This window comes from Pteropus vampyrus, unplaced genomic scaffold, assembly GCF_000151845.1.
Source record: "Pteropus vampyrus isolate Shadow unplaced genomic scaffold, Pvam_2.0 Scaffold963, whole genome shotgun sequence".
In the NCBI taxonomy this organism is placed as follows: Eukaryota; Metazoa; Chordata; class Mammalia; order Chiroptera; family Pteropodidae; genus Pteropus; species Pteropus vampyrus.
The window spans coordinates 71,052-84,259 of NW_011889744.1; the positions used below are offsets into that span (position 1 = coordinate 71,052).

Below are 13,208 nucleotides of genomic sequence, written 5' to 3' on the forward strand. Positions count from 1 at the left end.
CTTGTAAGTGCCATCCATGTTTGCAAATAATCACAACAGAGACTCTTATCATCACTGTGGTGGGCCACATTTTCTCTATCTCTAAAATGAAGAGTTGAGAGGCCAAGAAGGATTTCTGAGACTTTTAGGTTGGGGAAGGCCCTATGATCCTATAACCATGGTAGCCATAGGACTAACCAGTTCTTAATATTAAAAACACAAGCATATCTGTAATACCTTATACCTCATCCTTGTCCTTACATGGTATTTCTAAAATAAAAGAATGGAAGAGAAATAAGCAAAGCAAAATGACTTAACTTATAGTTTTGCAAAATCAAAAAAGCTACATTTAACCCATTTCATGTTTGTCCTGAGAATACTCACTTGTGGCACTTGTGGCTGCAGCGTTTACCCTGAGATAATTCATCGATTACATTCCTAACCTTATTCCCAAAGTTTGTCGTGAAATATCTCACTTTTATTATTATTTTCTCAATGCTCTAGTATATCGATAGTCTTTGGAAACAAATGACATCATTCTACTCATAGCATTCTGTTTTTAGTAGTGGTTCTCCTATTGACAAAATATAGTAATTTTCTATCTTTGAAAATGTCAAATCCTAGAAAAGGTGGCATTCATACTCGTGGTGTTAACATCGTCCTTGAACAGTTGTTAGTCAAAGATGCATTTGACGTATCCAATTTTTCCAAAATAGATGATTCTGATGATTTTTTGGATAGTGCCATGGAACACTATAGGGTCAGGCCTCTGATGATTCCAATATGATGGAACTAGCCCTACACCAGCTCAGGTTGCACTCTGAAATGGTCAATTTGCTATAATTTGACTTCAAAGGTATGGCTTTACTGGCACACTGGCAAAAAAGTTGATGTCAGTGATACCACTGGTGCCCTGCAGTATTTTGAACTGTTCTTTTCTGAGTAATTGGTTTCAAAAATTACCAGTGAAATGAATGCCCAACCTGCCTTGTTGGCTTCAAAGCCACCTGGTCCGAAAGGATTTTCGCAATTGGATAAATGGAAAGGCACTGTCAATGATGAACTGAAAGTCTTTTTTTCAGTGATGTTACCTCAAGGTATTGTGTAGAAACTTGAGCTGGAGATGTTTTGGTCAACAAGGCCTCTTTTGGATATACCTTATCTCAGACAAATTGTGTCTGGTGAAAGAGTTTTACCTTTGCTCTGGTGCCTGCATTTTGTCAACAATCCTATATCTGCTGGTCAATCAAAGACCTAGATTTCCTTGCAGAAGATCAATCCTGTGTTCAACTTTCTTGTAAATAAGTTTTCAACTGTATATACTCCAAATGGAAACATTGCAGTAGATGAATCACTGATGCTGTTCAAGGGCCGGTTAGCTATGAAGCAGTACATCCCAACAAAATGAGCAGGATCTGGTCTCTGGCTATGTGTATTTTGTAAAAGTCAATCTGATTATGTGTGGAATATGCTTGTTCACAGGGGGCCCAATATGAATTTGAAAGATTCAGCTGATGGTCTGAAATCGTCATGCATTGTTCTTACCTTGATCAATGACCTTCTTGGCCAAGCATATTGTGTCTTCCTTGATAACTTTTATATATCTCCTATGCTTTTCAGTGAATTACATCACAACAGGACTGATGGGGTTGGGACAGCTCATTTGAACAGAGAATAGATACTAAATGATCTAAAAAAAAAATAAAAGGATTGCAAAGGGGATGTCTGTAGCCAGATTCTGTGGTGAACTTATGGCACTGAAATGGTGTGACAAGAAGGAGGTGACAATGTTGTCAACATCCACAATGATACTGTGGTTGAAGTAGACAACAGAAATGGAAAGAAAACTAAGAAGCCATGTGTCATTGTGCATTATGAGAATATGGGAGCAATGGACTCAGCTGATCAGATGCTCACTTATCTAACTAAGCACAAAAGGCACAAGTTTTGGTATAAGAAATTCTTTCACCACCTTTTAAACATTACAGTGCTGAACTCCTACATGCTGTTCAAGAAGGACAATCCTGAGCACACCATCAGCCATGTAAATTTCAGACTGACGTTGATTGAAAGAATGCTGGAAAAGCATCACTAGCCAGGGCAGCAATGTCTTCAAGGTTGTCCGTGCTCTGATGATATCACACCTCTTCATCTGTCTGGGACATTTCCCCCAAGAGCATACCACCAACATCAGGAAAACAGAATCCAACTGGTCACTGCAAAGTTTGCTGCTCACACAAGGATAACAAGAAGATCCAGGGAGAAATGTGATATTTTTGTGTGGAATGTGATAATCCATTTTGTGTTATTCCCTGCTTTCAAATTTACCACACACACACAAAATTGTTAAATAGTGATCATCATATACATTTCTATTATATTAGGATTAGAGAAAGTCCTGCTTAGAAATAACTCCAAGAACAGTTTTTATATTTTGTTTTCACATTGAAAACCAGTCAGATTTGCTTCAGCCTCAGAGTATGTTTATGTAAAATTAAATTAATGCTGGCAGTGAGCTTCGCTTTTTTTTCTAAACAGGAAATGGCTTAAAAAGAGACAGTATAGTTTGTAGTGTTCAAAAGCAGGGGCTGAGCAGGGATCCAATCCTATCACCATCCCTAATGAGCTATGGATCACGGAACCAGTTACTGGTTCTCTCTATACCTCAATTTTCTCCTCTGTAACATAGCAAGAATAATAATCCTACCTCATCAAATTCTTCTGGAGACTAACAAAAATCACTTTTGTAAAAATCTCAGTACCATGCTTGGTCACAGAATATGATTTTCAATTTTTTTTTTTTTTGTAGCACTTTAGAATATTGCCAACAAAGATTTGTAAGTCAGATATCATTTTTGCAAACATAGAAAGAAATAATGAAAATAATTCTCATGACTTGTTCCAGGGAAGAGATGAAATAAACACCTCACCTTTGGTCTTGGAGATTATTGTAAAACTCCACATCCAGTAATTCCAGGAGCTCACTGCACTCAACCTCACTCCAGGCTTCAATTCTCCTCTCAACAAACTGTGCCTCTTGTCTCTTACTGACTTTCTAAGGATATTTGTAAGGACCATCTGTAACCCTTGGAGATCCTCTTGAGCTAAAATATTTTATTATTTAAAAGCCTGTAAAGCATTTAAAATATGTTCAAAATCTATCATATTACTGGAAATTCTATCAGTTCTTCCTACTTATTTGGTAGAGCTGAGGATCCTTGGGCAACCTTCCTTCCTAATGTTCTGCTTTTCACCTCCACTACTGATACTCATTTCATGATCCTCCCAGAAAGGGTCTCTCAGCCTCATGCATCAATTTTCCATAAAAACCCAGCAAGAATAAGAGATACCTTTGCAATAAAGATCAAATTCACTCCAGGTTCTCTCGTGTGTACAGAAAATGAAGGCATTCCCCACCAACAGGTAGCCTGGGTCACAAGTGTAGTTGACTGTCATCCCAGGAAGATATGGAGATGTATGTCCTCCAACGTGATGCCCATTGCGGATCTTGGGTGGATGTGAACATGCTGAGAACAAGTTTCCCCCAAAACACAAGAAAAGACATTCAGTTAAACATAGAAGTAAGAACACATCAACACATCTAATAATATCTCTGACTATTAGAATCACATGAAAATGCAGGCAGACAGGTCCCAAGACACTAAATGTTTGCCTTTCAGTTGAAAGACTGATTATCTAAACCCAGACCCCTCAGCCTGTATTCTCTACTTGCAAACTGCACCAGACGGAAGTACCAGTGGGATCTATAAACTACCAATTCAGTATTGTCTGTCCTTACTGGAGGATGGAGCTTGTGTGGACAATCACAGCCACAAAGGATCCTCCGATGACAAATACTGTCATTTAAAGCCATTCTAATATGAAAAGGAATGAGCTACAGAGACCAACAGCACAATTTTAGACTCCACTCCTCTAGGGCAGCCTGAGTTCCCTTTGTTAGAAATGAGATGAAGGGTCAACAAAATGCAGTCACAGGCTGAGCAGAATACTTAGAAATAACAAAAGGAGTGTAGACGCCTACATTGGACTTTCCTGATTATTTCTATAGCATTACCAGTTCTAATGTAAATTACAATCATCATCATGCATGTTTGCTCTGCACACCTATCTATCTAGTATAAAACCAACTAGTAATAGAGATGGCATAATTGAATATTTTATGTAGCATTTGTTTTCATTGCTTTGAAAATATTCTCTATAAAATCTGTGCCTCACTGATTCCCTCCACTCTTTATTCCTTCCTCTATTCACCATCCTACACTCCTCACCCCAGCGGGAAGGGTCATTAGAATACCACCAACTGGGACATGAAGCACTGCTAGAACCATCTGTTATTTGCCTAGCAGGCAATTCTGTATGTGATATTCATCACAAAGCTGTGTTCAGAAGCATGAACGACTGTCAGGAAAAAGATATAGAGGTTCTTGCCCAGATATACTGATCCATTTGTATTGAGGAGAAGTGTACACTGACCAGCAGGACCAGAAAGTTCACAGTTAGGGGCAGGGCCACTCCAAAACCCATTCCCTTGACTGTCACTTGTGCAGCGGATGGTGCTCTCCCCAGAGAGGTTGAAGGTCACCCCTCTGTCTGGGTGGTGGTCACATGTGTAAGTTACTTCTTTTCCATAGGGAATGTCTCTGAGAGAAGTTCCTGTGTGACTCCCGTTAAGGATAGCTGGAGGATTTGGACAAAAGATTTCTAGAAAGAAAAAAAGAGCATTAGGTTCCATTAGAGTTTCAACTACAATGATTATACAATAATGGTGTCCTGGGATTGTGTCATAAACACATTTTCATTCTATGAGAACATAACTAAGGTGGATGGAATTTAAATATATAAAGCTTTTTCTGAGAAGGAACTAGGAAAAGTGAGACTTAGTTTACTGTTTATTGCGAAAGTCCAAAAGACCCTCCAGGTAGCTAAGTTTTTAATCACTTTGGAAGATAATTAATATTTCAGCAGTCATTTGATCTCCTACTTTGTGTCAGGTATTGTCACAGTCCTGGGCTGACAATGGGGTACAAGACAGACAGTTTTGGCCCTCAAAGATCTGAAGTTTAGGGAAATCTTGGTGAAGTTTATTAGACATGGACTATCATTTTTAGCAGATATAACTCTTCCTTGATGACTCATGACATTTATCATCCATACCAACACCAAATACTAATAGTGTCAAAAGAATACTACGTTGATTCTGATAGGGTTCTTTATAGCCAAATTAAAGGGCACCAGGAAGCTTCCTTTTCCCTTCCTTTTTTCATTTTTTTTCTTTCTTCTGAGCTATCTGCTGTCATTTCTTCTTGCTGTTAGTGTATCTGTTTCTAGCAGTTCCTTCCCTAAAACTAATTCGTTACTTCTAATCTTACATAAATTTAGGAAGAGATACCCAAACTTGTCAGAATTGTATGTATAAAAAAAATGAGAGCCTTAGTATATCAAACAATGATTGACTTCTCATATTTGGATTTCAACTATGTGTTTGTGTTTATCCAAAGTTTACTTATAAATTTATTTTCAGCTTTATATGTGTCAGGAAGGTTGAGTCTCCTGGATTTCTAAGTTTTATACACATGGAGTGTTCTCATAAAGTTCCACCATACTACCATAAAATGTTCGAATAGTTTCTAGCAAGGTATTTTATCAAAATACAAATTAAAATGAACATTTCCAAACATCAGGAAAAGTGGATTAAAAATAGGTCTTGCCTTATTCACAAACAAACAAATTATTAATAAACAAAGTAGGATAAATCAGTAATATCTTGGTGTATAAAATACCCATTTCTCAATTTCTGAATCTTCCAAATGTTTTTTTTTAAGTGAGTGGTTTGAAAATTTAAGGAAGCTCACTTCATCATTTAAAATATGGACTCACCTCCCTGTACCGTACTAATTTATCATATTACTGTTTTATTCTATCTGTAACACATCACTTTTAATATTCTGTCTTATGTATTTAATTTTTTATATGTTTACTTATTTTCTTAATTCATGGTCTGCCTCCTCAAGAAATCGAACTCGAGAGAGCAGGCATATGTCTTTCCTATTCTGTACTCTCCCCACATGAACTCCTGGCATGTAGGAAGCCCCTCCTCGATAAATGCTCTGGACTAAATAACAGGATGAATAAATAGTTTAAATATGTGAGAGGATAAAAAGACATACAAATTTAAGAGAAATTACTCCTAGGTGGCAAAACTCAAAAATAAATAAATAAATTTTGGTGGGCCTTCATGTCATCCAGTGTCTCCTCACATGTTTTCCATAAACTTTGACACTGGCATTAACCTAGTGACTTACAGATTAGTAACATAAACATATCATATATAAGACCTACATGACCTGTTTTGAAATTTTCCCAACAAAAAATATTTTATTAATAATTTAGTTAAATAAAGATCCAGACAACAGGTGATTCCATGAGGCAAAACTCACTGGAAATAAAAAGAAAGAGAGATACCCAGTCTGCACAATTATTCTTTGTACTCGTGTTCACACTCAGGAATACTGCTATTCCAAAGGCTTTTCATTCCAACCAAGACACACATGGACAGATTGGATACATTGGTAGTGTTTCTTTATTTAACACTTTATGTCTCTGTCATCATAAAAACAAGAAATAGCTCCCTTAATTCCATTTCCCTTTGCAACTATAGTCCCATCTCTCTGCTCCTTTTACATTAGAATTCTTCTAAGATATTGTCCATGAACTTCCATTCCTCTCCTTCATTCTCCTTTGAACTCATTCCTATCAAGCATATGCCCCCACAACTCTACTGAAACTGCTTTTGTCAGGGTCACTCGTTACCTCCACAAGTCACTAAACCTAATGATAATTTTCTGTCCTCATCTTATTTGACCTCTCTGTAGAATTGGAAACAGTTGCTCGGTCTCATATTCTTAAAAGAATTTCTTCACTTGTTTTCCAAGATACTTCATTCTCCTATTTTTTTCTCTTAGTGCATTGGCTGCTTCTTTTTCATCTCATTTGCTGATTGCTTATCATCTTTCTGAGTTCTTATTGTTAGATTTATAAGACTTAGACCATGCATCTGTTCTATGGCCACACTGACTCCCTAGGTGATCTCATTTAGTCTCTATTTTAATATCTGTATCTGAACCATCAGCAAATCCTGTCATTTCTACCTTTCAAATGTATCCAGGATTTAACCACTTCATATTATCTCCCCCACTGCTATCCTGGGCCAACATCTCTGGTTGATTTTTGCTGTAGCTACCCAGCTTATACCCTCAGTTGTATCCCCTAGATTTTCTTGGTTACACCTGCCTTATGTCCCCTCAGCTGCTTTCCCAATCAAGAGTGCTGACTGATACCACTGTTACCTCAGTTCCTAACAACACTGGCTGTTCGGCCTCTCCAAGGGTGAAAGATGGGCTACTGTATGGCCTCTACTGTCCCATTGCAGTAGAAGTCAAAGCACATCTCACATCCAAGTCAACACAACTAGATCCATGGCCATTCCGGCTTCTTCTACCACATCTAGACTTAGATGGAGCGCCATGCAGCAGGTTGTGTGAGATGTCCCCAGAGTCTGATCACAGGGTTAAATTAATACAACATGAAAGCCAGGGGCTTTATACCCTTGGGATAAACAGGAGACAGGATACAGAAAACTTACAATAGATAAATTGTTTTTCCTATTCCTAATGGATAGTTCCGGATCCATAGAGCCTTTCCAGATGTCTTAATATGACCAAAAAACTCTCACTTTTTCCTGTAAAGCTTATGGCCACTTTGGCAACACAATATATTTTATTTGCAGATCTTTCCTCCTTGCCTCCTTTTTTGTCCTTCTCAACTCTTTCTGTCCTGGGATTGCACCCTCCAATTGAACATTATAACATGAACTTTACCTCTGGTCCTGTTTTCTGGGAAATCTCCAATCTAAGACATATCCCTTTCAACTTAATTCTCTCTAGAGTAGCCAGAATGATATCATTAAAAATAAGTTAGATCATGTTACTTTTCTACTCCTAATACTCCATGGCTTTCCATATTGCTCAGAGTGAACACCTAAGTTTTTACAGTATGTAGAGTTACTTCTCTTTATTACCTCCTACTACTCCTGTATTTGCTCACTCTGTACCAGTCATATAAGCTTCCGAGAAAATGTCAGATCAGGCTTTTCAAAGGAAATTCCAAGAACATTTCTACCTTAGACCTTTGCAATTTCTGCTTTATCTGAATAGAAAGTTCTTCCTCTATGTATGCACATTGGTAGTCAACTAATTGCCGTCAGTGCTTAAATGTTACTTTCTCAGTAAGGACTTCCTTAATCGCCTTATTTTAAATTGGAACTTTATTATTTTCCTAGCTTTCCTTATCCCCCTTCACATTAACTACTCTATTGCATTACCTTGTTTTTTTTCTTAATAACACTCAGTATTATTTGAAATTGTCTGTTTTCTTGTTTACCTTTATTTTTTTTAATCGTTCTTTCTGCTGAAGAATATAAACAACAAGGGAGCAAGGACCTAGTTTTTCTTTTTTACAGGCATACTACCAGTGTCTAGAAGACTGTTTGGTGTATTGTAGGTGCTAAAAAATTATTGAATGAGTATGTGAATGACTGGATGATTTAGGAAAGGATAGAAAAGCTGAAGTGTGACCATCACTATTGACGAGAAAAAGGGAAAATTTGGCAAATCTTTAGAGTATAAATTTCTCTTCATCTATGAAGCATTTCTTCCCATTTATAGCACCTAGTATGTTTGTAAACATTTATAGGGTGGTACCCCAAAACACACGATGTTTAGATTTATTTCCCAAAAAACATTCCTTTGAACTATTCCAACACAGAAATTTTTATATCAAAAATGAAGATAAACAGAGAGGTAGACATTTGATTATTTCATTGGGCAAAATGCATTAAGAAATTGGAAAAAAAAAAAAACCCAAGAAGAAAGATGCAGACCAGAATAGATATATTTTTTTACTCACGTTCACACACAGGAACACTGTTATTCCAAAGGCTTTTCATTCCAACCAAGACACAGTAACTACTTGAACTTCCCTTTAAATGAAACCTAAAGAACAAAAGCAGTAGTGACTGGGTGAACACACCATTTCTCTCTTCCCTTCATTGACAGATATTAACTTCTCGTTTGTTGAAATACAATTTAATATCAATAAACTCGGGTGAAAAAGCTCAGCTCATTTGGTTTCTCAGCTGATAGAGGCTCAGAACTAAAATATTTTGAAAGATTGCAACTTCCAATGATGGACAAAACAATAACAACTGCCAAAGCTCAATAATCAGAAAGGCCTGAACTGAAGAAGGAACAAAAAACACAGATAGGCATTTCCTTGGTCTGGTCCCAGACTTTCCAGTCATCTTTCTCTACTCTCAGGCAGCCCCCTTTTTGTTATGAGAAGAAACTCGTTTAATGCAAAATGTAGCATTTTCTTCTCTTAGCGGACCAGGGAGAAAACAGATCCTGATTTAGGTTGGAAAATCAAAGAATGTGAGGAAAGATATCAGAGACTGTTTTTGTTTTTGTTTTTGTTTTCCCCAATACTTTTGGAATATTCCTAAATAAGACTTGTGGCATATCTAGATTATTGAAGAGTAGAGTCAAATTAACTAGAAAAAAGAAGAAAAGGTGAGAAGAGAGAATTCTTTGGAGCACAATTATCTTAAAACATCTGGTTTATTGTTAGACCGATGGCCTCCTGAATTGCCTGCAGGTCTTTATCGAGTGACTGATATTTAATGCCTGTCAAGGAGTTCTTGAAATTGTTGACCCGAAGAATGAATGTACCTGTTAATAATGGCTCCTGGTGCCTAACTGGTCTGAAATTAGGCTGAGCTTAACAGCTGTTAACAAACAGGGGCCTTACATGTAAGCCATGCTTCAGGGAGAAGCCTGTACTTAACTGCCTACACTGGAATTCCTGTTTCCCACTGAGCTGCCACCTGCATTGTGCTCCTGCCATTTGAACAAACCATTATAGAGTTCCTGAAATCATATTTCAACCAACAGGACTGAGGCTTTCCCCATCCATTTGGAGCTGCACAGCTATATCCTCATTGGCATCTTCACTGACTAGTCAGAGTGGCTCCGTTATGGTCAATCAGGAGAATGCTTTTTGGACCAATTAAAATTTGGAGTCCTCATTTACATGACTATGGACCAACCAGGGACAAGAGGCAGGGACTTTAATATGTCAGCTCCCTTCTGGCTCTGGGAGTACACTTTCTCTTTCCACCTAAGTCTGCATTTCTCTGGCTAGAGCTGTCTTGATGGACTGTAGCATAGTAAAGCTGTCTAGCCAGAGAGGGGCCCCAGGGCCACCTTGCCCCAGGGTGGCTTCACAGCCATGCTGTTCCTCAGCCATGCTGTATCATACTTGAGCTGTAACACTATGGAGTTATCTCACAGCCATGTTATTATACAGCCGAGCTGTATTACCATTGAGCTGTTTGCACTAAATAAAGTCTCCCCTTTCACTGTACCCCACATTGGGGATTCCTGTTGTCATTGAATTGGCATCACGACCATTGGTTGACAGAATACATTGCGAACAACTGCTCTGTGGTTCATTCTTTGTACTTGCCAGTGATGTTGGAACATAATACCAAGATCATTTAGATTCACAGAAAGAGTTAATGATGTTACTTGAAACATGAGCATGTCTTTATGATCCTTCAGCCAACTCAATACTAATTAGATGATATATAATTAGATTAAAAAATACTACTTACTCTTTTATTTCTGTTCTAAATTCTACTGTTGGTTTAAAAATTTCCTAAAACGTTCCTTGCATGTTACTTATAATAACACTCTTTTAATTATCAAACTTTAACGCTTCTGGAATATTTATCTCTTTATGCCTACAAATTACTATTTATCCATATACTTAATCCACACAAATAGTCAAGATCTGTTGTTATATTTCTACTGTTCAATTTATTTACCATTTTTCCTTTTAAATACTAATGCTCATGTTTCAAGTAACATCTATTCATGGTTTCATATGGTTCTTACCATACTTTCCAAACTTTGTTTCAGATATTAAGCTCTTTTATTACTTCTTTTCCATTAGCGAGCCCCCTTTTAAAATAAATCCCCATTGCCTAGGGTGTCAGCATATTAGCATCGAGCATTGAGTCCTTGGTCTCTATTCCAGGTCACACTCACCCCTCATCACAAACGAAGGATACTTCTGCCCCAAGCTGAAGATTAAGTGGAAGGAGCACGTGGCCATTAGGGAGTTGGTCCAAAAAGTCAGCACATGATTTCACTAAAGGAAAAAAAATCAGGAGTAAGACTGTTATGTGAAGTACAAAGAGATTCATCTGCAAACCAGATGAGAATGAAGGTACCTGCACATTTGGGAACTGCTGGGCTCCAGTCTCCCTGGGGTGTACAGTGCAGAGAAGCAGCCCCTATGAGATCATAGCCGGGCTCACAGCTGTAGAACACTTCCTGTCCGGGGGAAAAGTCCTCCTCGTTGCTCAGAGTGTGCTTACCATGCAGAATTTCTGGAGGTGGCTGACATACTGGGAAAAGAATAAGTCCAAAGTTCCTGTTCAGATATGGGAAAATATCTTTTGCTAAACTTTAGTCCTTCTAAAGAGTTAGAGACTCATAATTAAAGAAGTTCAAGTCTAACAAAGACACATGATACTCCAACCCTCTCATTTTACAAATGTAGAAGTTAAGAATAGAGGAGAGATCTAGTCAAAGCCTTCAAGGTAGAGAATTAGAACCTATTTCTTTCTGGCACAAGGTCTAAAATACATTCATAGGTGCACCAGGTATGGGAGTCCCTTCTTCTAGTGCTGGTTATTCAGTATAAAGTTATTTGTGTTGGCGGGCTTCTCCATCCACATATTTGCTGGAATGACAATCCAATACAGCCTCATCTTTCAGGTAATGAGAAGGTTTCCTGAGCTGAAATCTGTTTAATGGATTTCTCTTTGTCTCTTTTATTGTACTTGGAAAATCAAAGCGTAGTAATAATCAACATTTATGTCTCTGTCTATTTGTCCTCCCAGCTGTTCTCTGAGTGATTGCATAAGGTTGATGTGGGTTGGTGAAAGAACTGTAAGCTCCCTCTCTGTCCCAATATATTACCCATGATATTCATCAATCCATTCCTAAACCAGCTATTGTGGCATAAGAAGACAAGACAAGCTTGAGAACAAAATCCCTTCAATAAGTTAGTCCTTGTAATGAGAGAGCCTATTGCCCAGAAAGTATTTAAGTCAAGGTCTGGCTGCTTCCATTCATAGTCCTTTTGGTGTGTGCTGAGGGTATCAGAACTCGTGAACTTCAACCTAATATATATCTAATTAAAGATGAATAAAGAATCTGTTTGACTTTGAGCAAGTTACTTTTAATTTCAACTTCAGATTCTTAGCAATAAAATATAGGAAGTGGACCAGAAAAGACAAACTCTAAAATCTCTGTGACTATTCTGAGGCTGTGATACGTCTTCATAAGCAAGTTTCTTTCTTTCTGGGATAGATATTGCTAGAAGTATGGAAAGAATCCACAACATCCAGGCTCCGGGGTCTGACACATATGCATTCTATTTCTGAGTATGCCACTTGGTAGCATGTGATTTGGATGATTTATTTAACATCTGAAAGACCAAGGTAACTTTACTGTCATATGGATATAAACATTATTTCAAAGGAGATTTTAAACCGCAGATGAAATAATGCATGTCAAGTGCTTATTACACAGCTGATCATCAAGTCCATATCATTTTTCAATCTAATTGAGAGACATTGGAGCTGGTACTTTGCCCTGAGAATTGCTCAATATGAGAGTCTCAAATGTCTCCTTCTTTGATTAAGATCTTGCTTCTCAAAATAAATATATGAACAAAAGTGTACACGCAAACACACATACACAGACATACCCACACACGTCTTAATTTCATGCTTCACCCCCCAAAATTTACTCACACGGCTCACCACACGTCTTTCCGCCAGAACAAACGCTGACCTCCTTATCTTCCTACAACTCATGCCATATGTAGGCCCCTTTAAGATCTCAGTCAGACTCACCCCTGGAGCAGCTGGGCAACTCCGGCTCCCATTTGTTTTGGGCTTGGCATCGCACACTGGAGGGTCCCTTCATGACAAAGCCAGCCTGACACCTAAACCTCACAACTTCATTTAAGGAAAACAAGCTTCTGTTCTCAGACACCCTTATTCCATTTTCGACGTC

The 13,208-nt window shown here is 38.0% G+C and overlaps 1 protein-coding gene across 1 annotated transcript in view; it reads right to left on the bottom strand.

Annotated features, from left to right (window-relative positions):
* The window catches only part of LOC105309957 (complement receptor type 1-like), a gene marked incomplete at its 5' end in the record, with an annotated part of 25,882 nt that extends 12,674 nt beyond the window's left edge, over positions 1–13,208 (bottom strand). Inside the window, 6 exons of the mRNA XM_011386163.1 lie at positions 3,330–3,506; positions 4,474–4,701; positions 8,965–9,050; positions 11,166–11,268; positions 11,351–11,527; positions 13,046–13,208. Of these exons, the coding sequence (XP_011384465.1) occupies positions 3,330–3,506; positions 4,474–4,701; positions 8,965–9,050; positions 11,166–11,268; positions 11,351–11,527; positions 13,046–13,208 (934 nt within the window). The remainder of the gene's footprint in view (positions 1–3,329; positions 3,507–4,473; positions 4,702–8,964; positions 9,051–11,165; positions 11,269–11,350; positions 11,528–13,045) is intronic.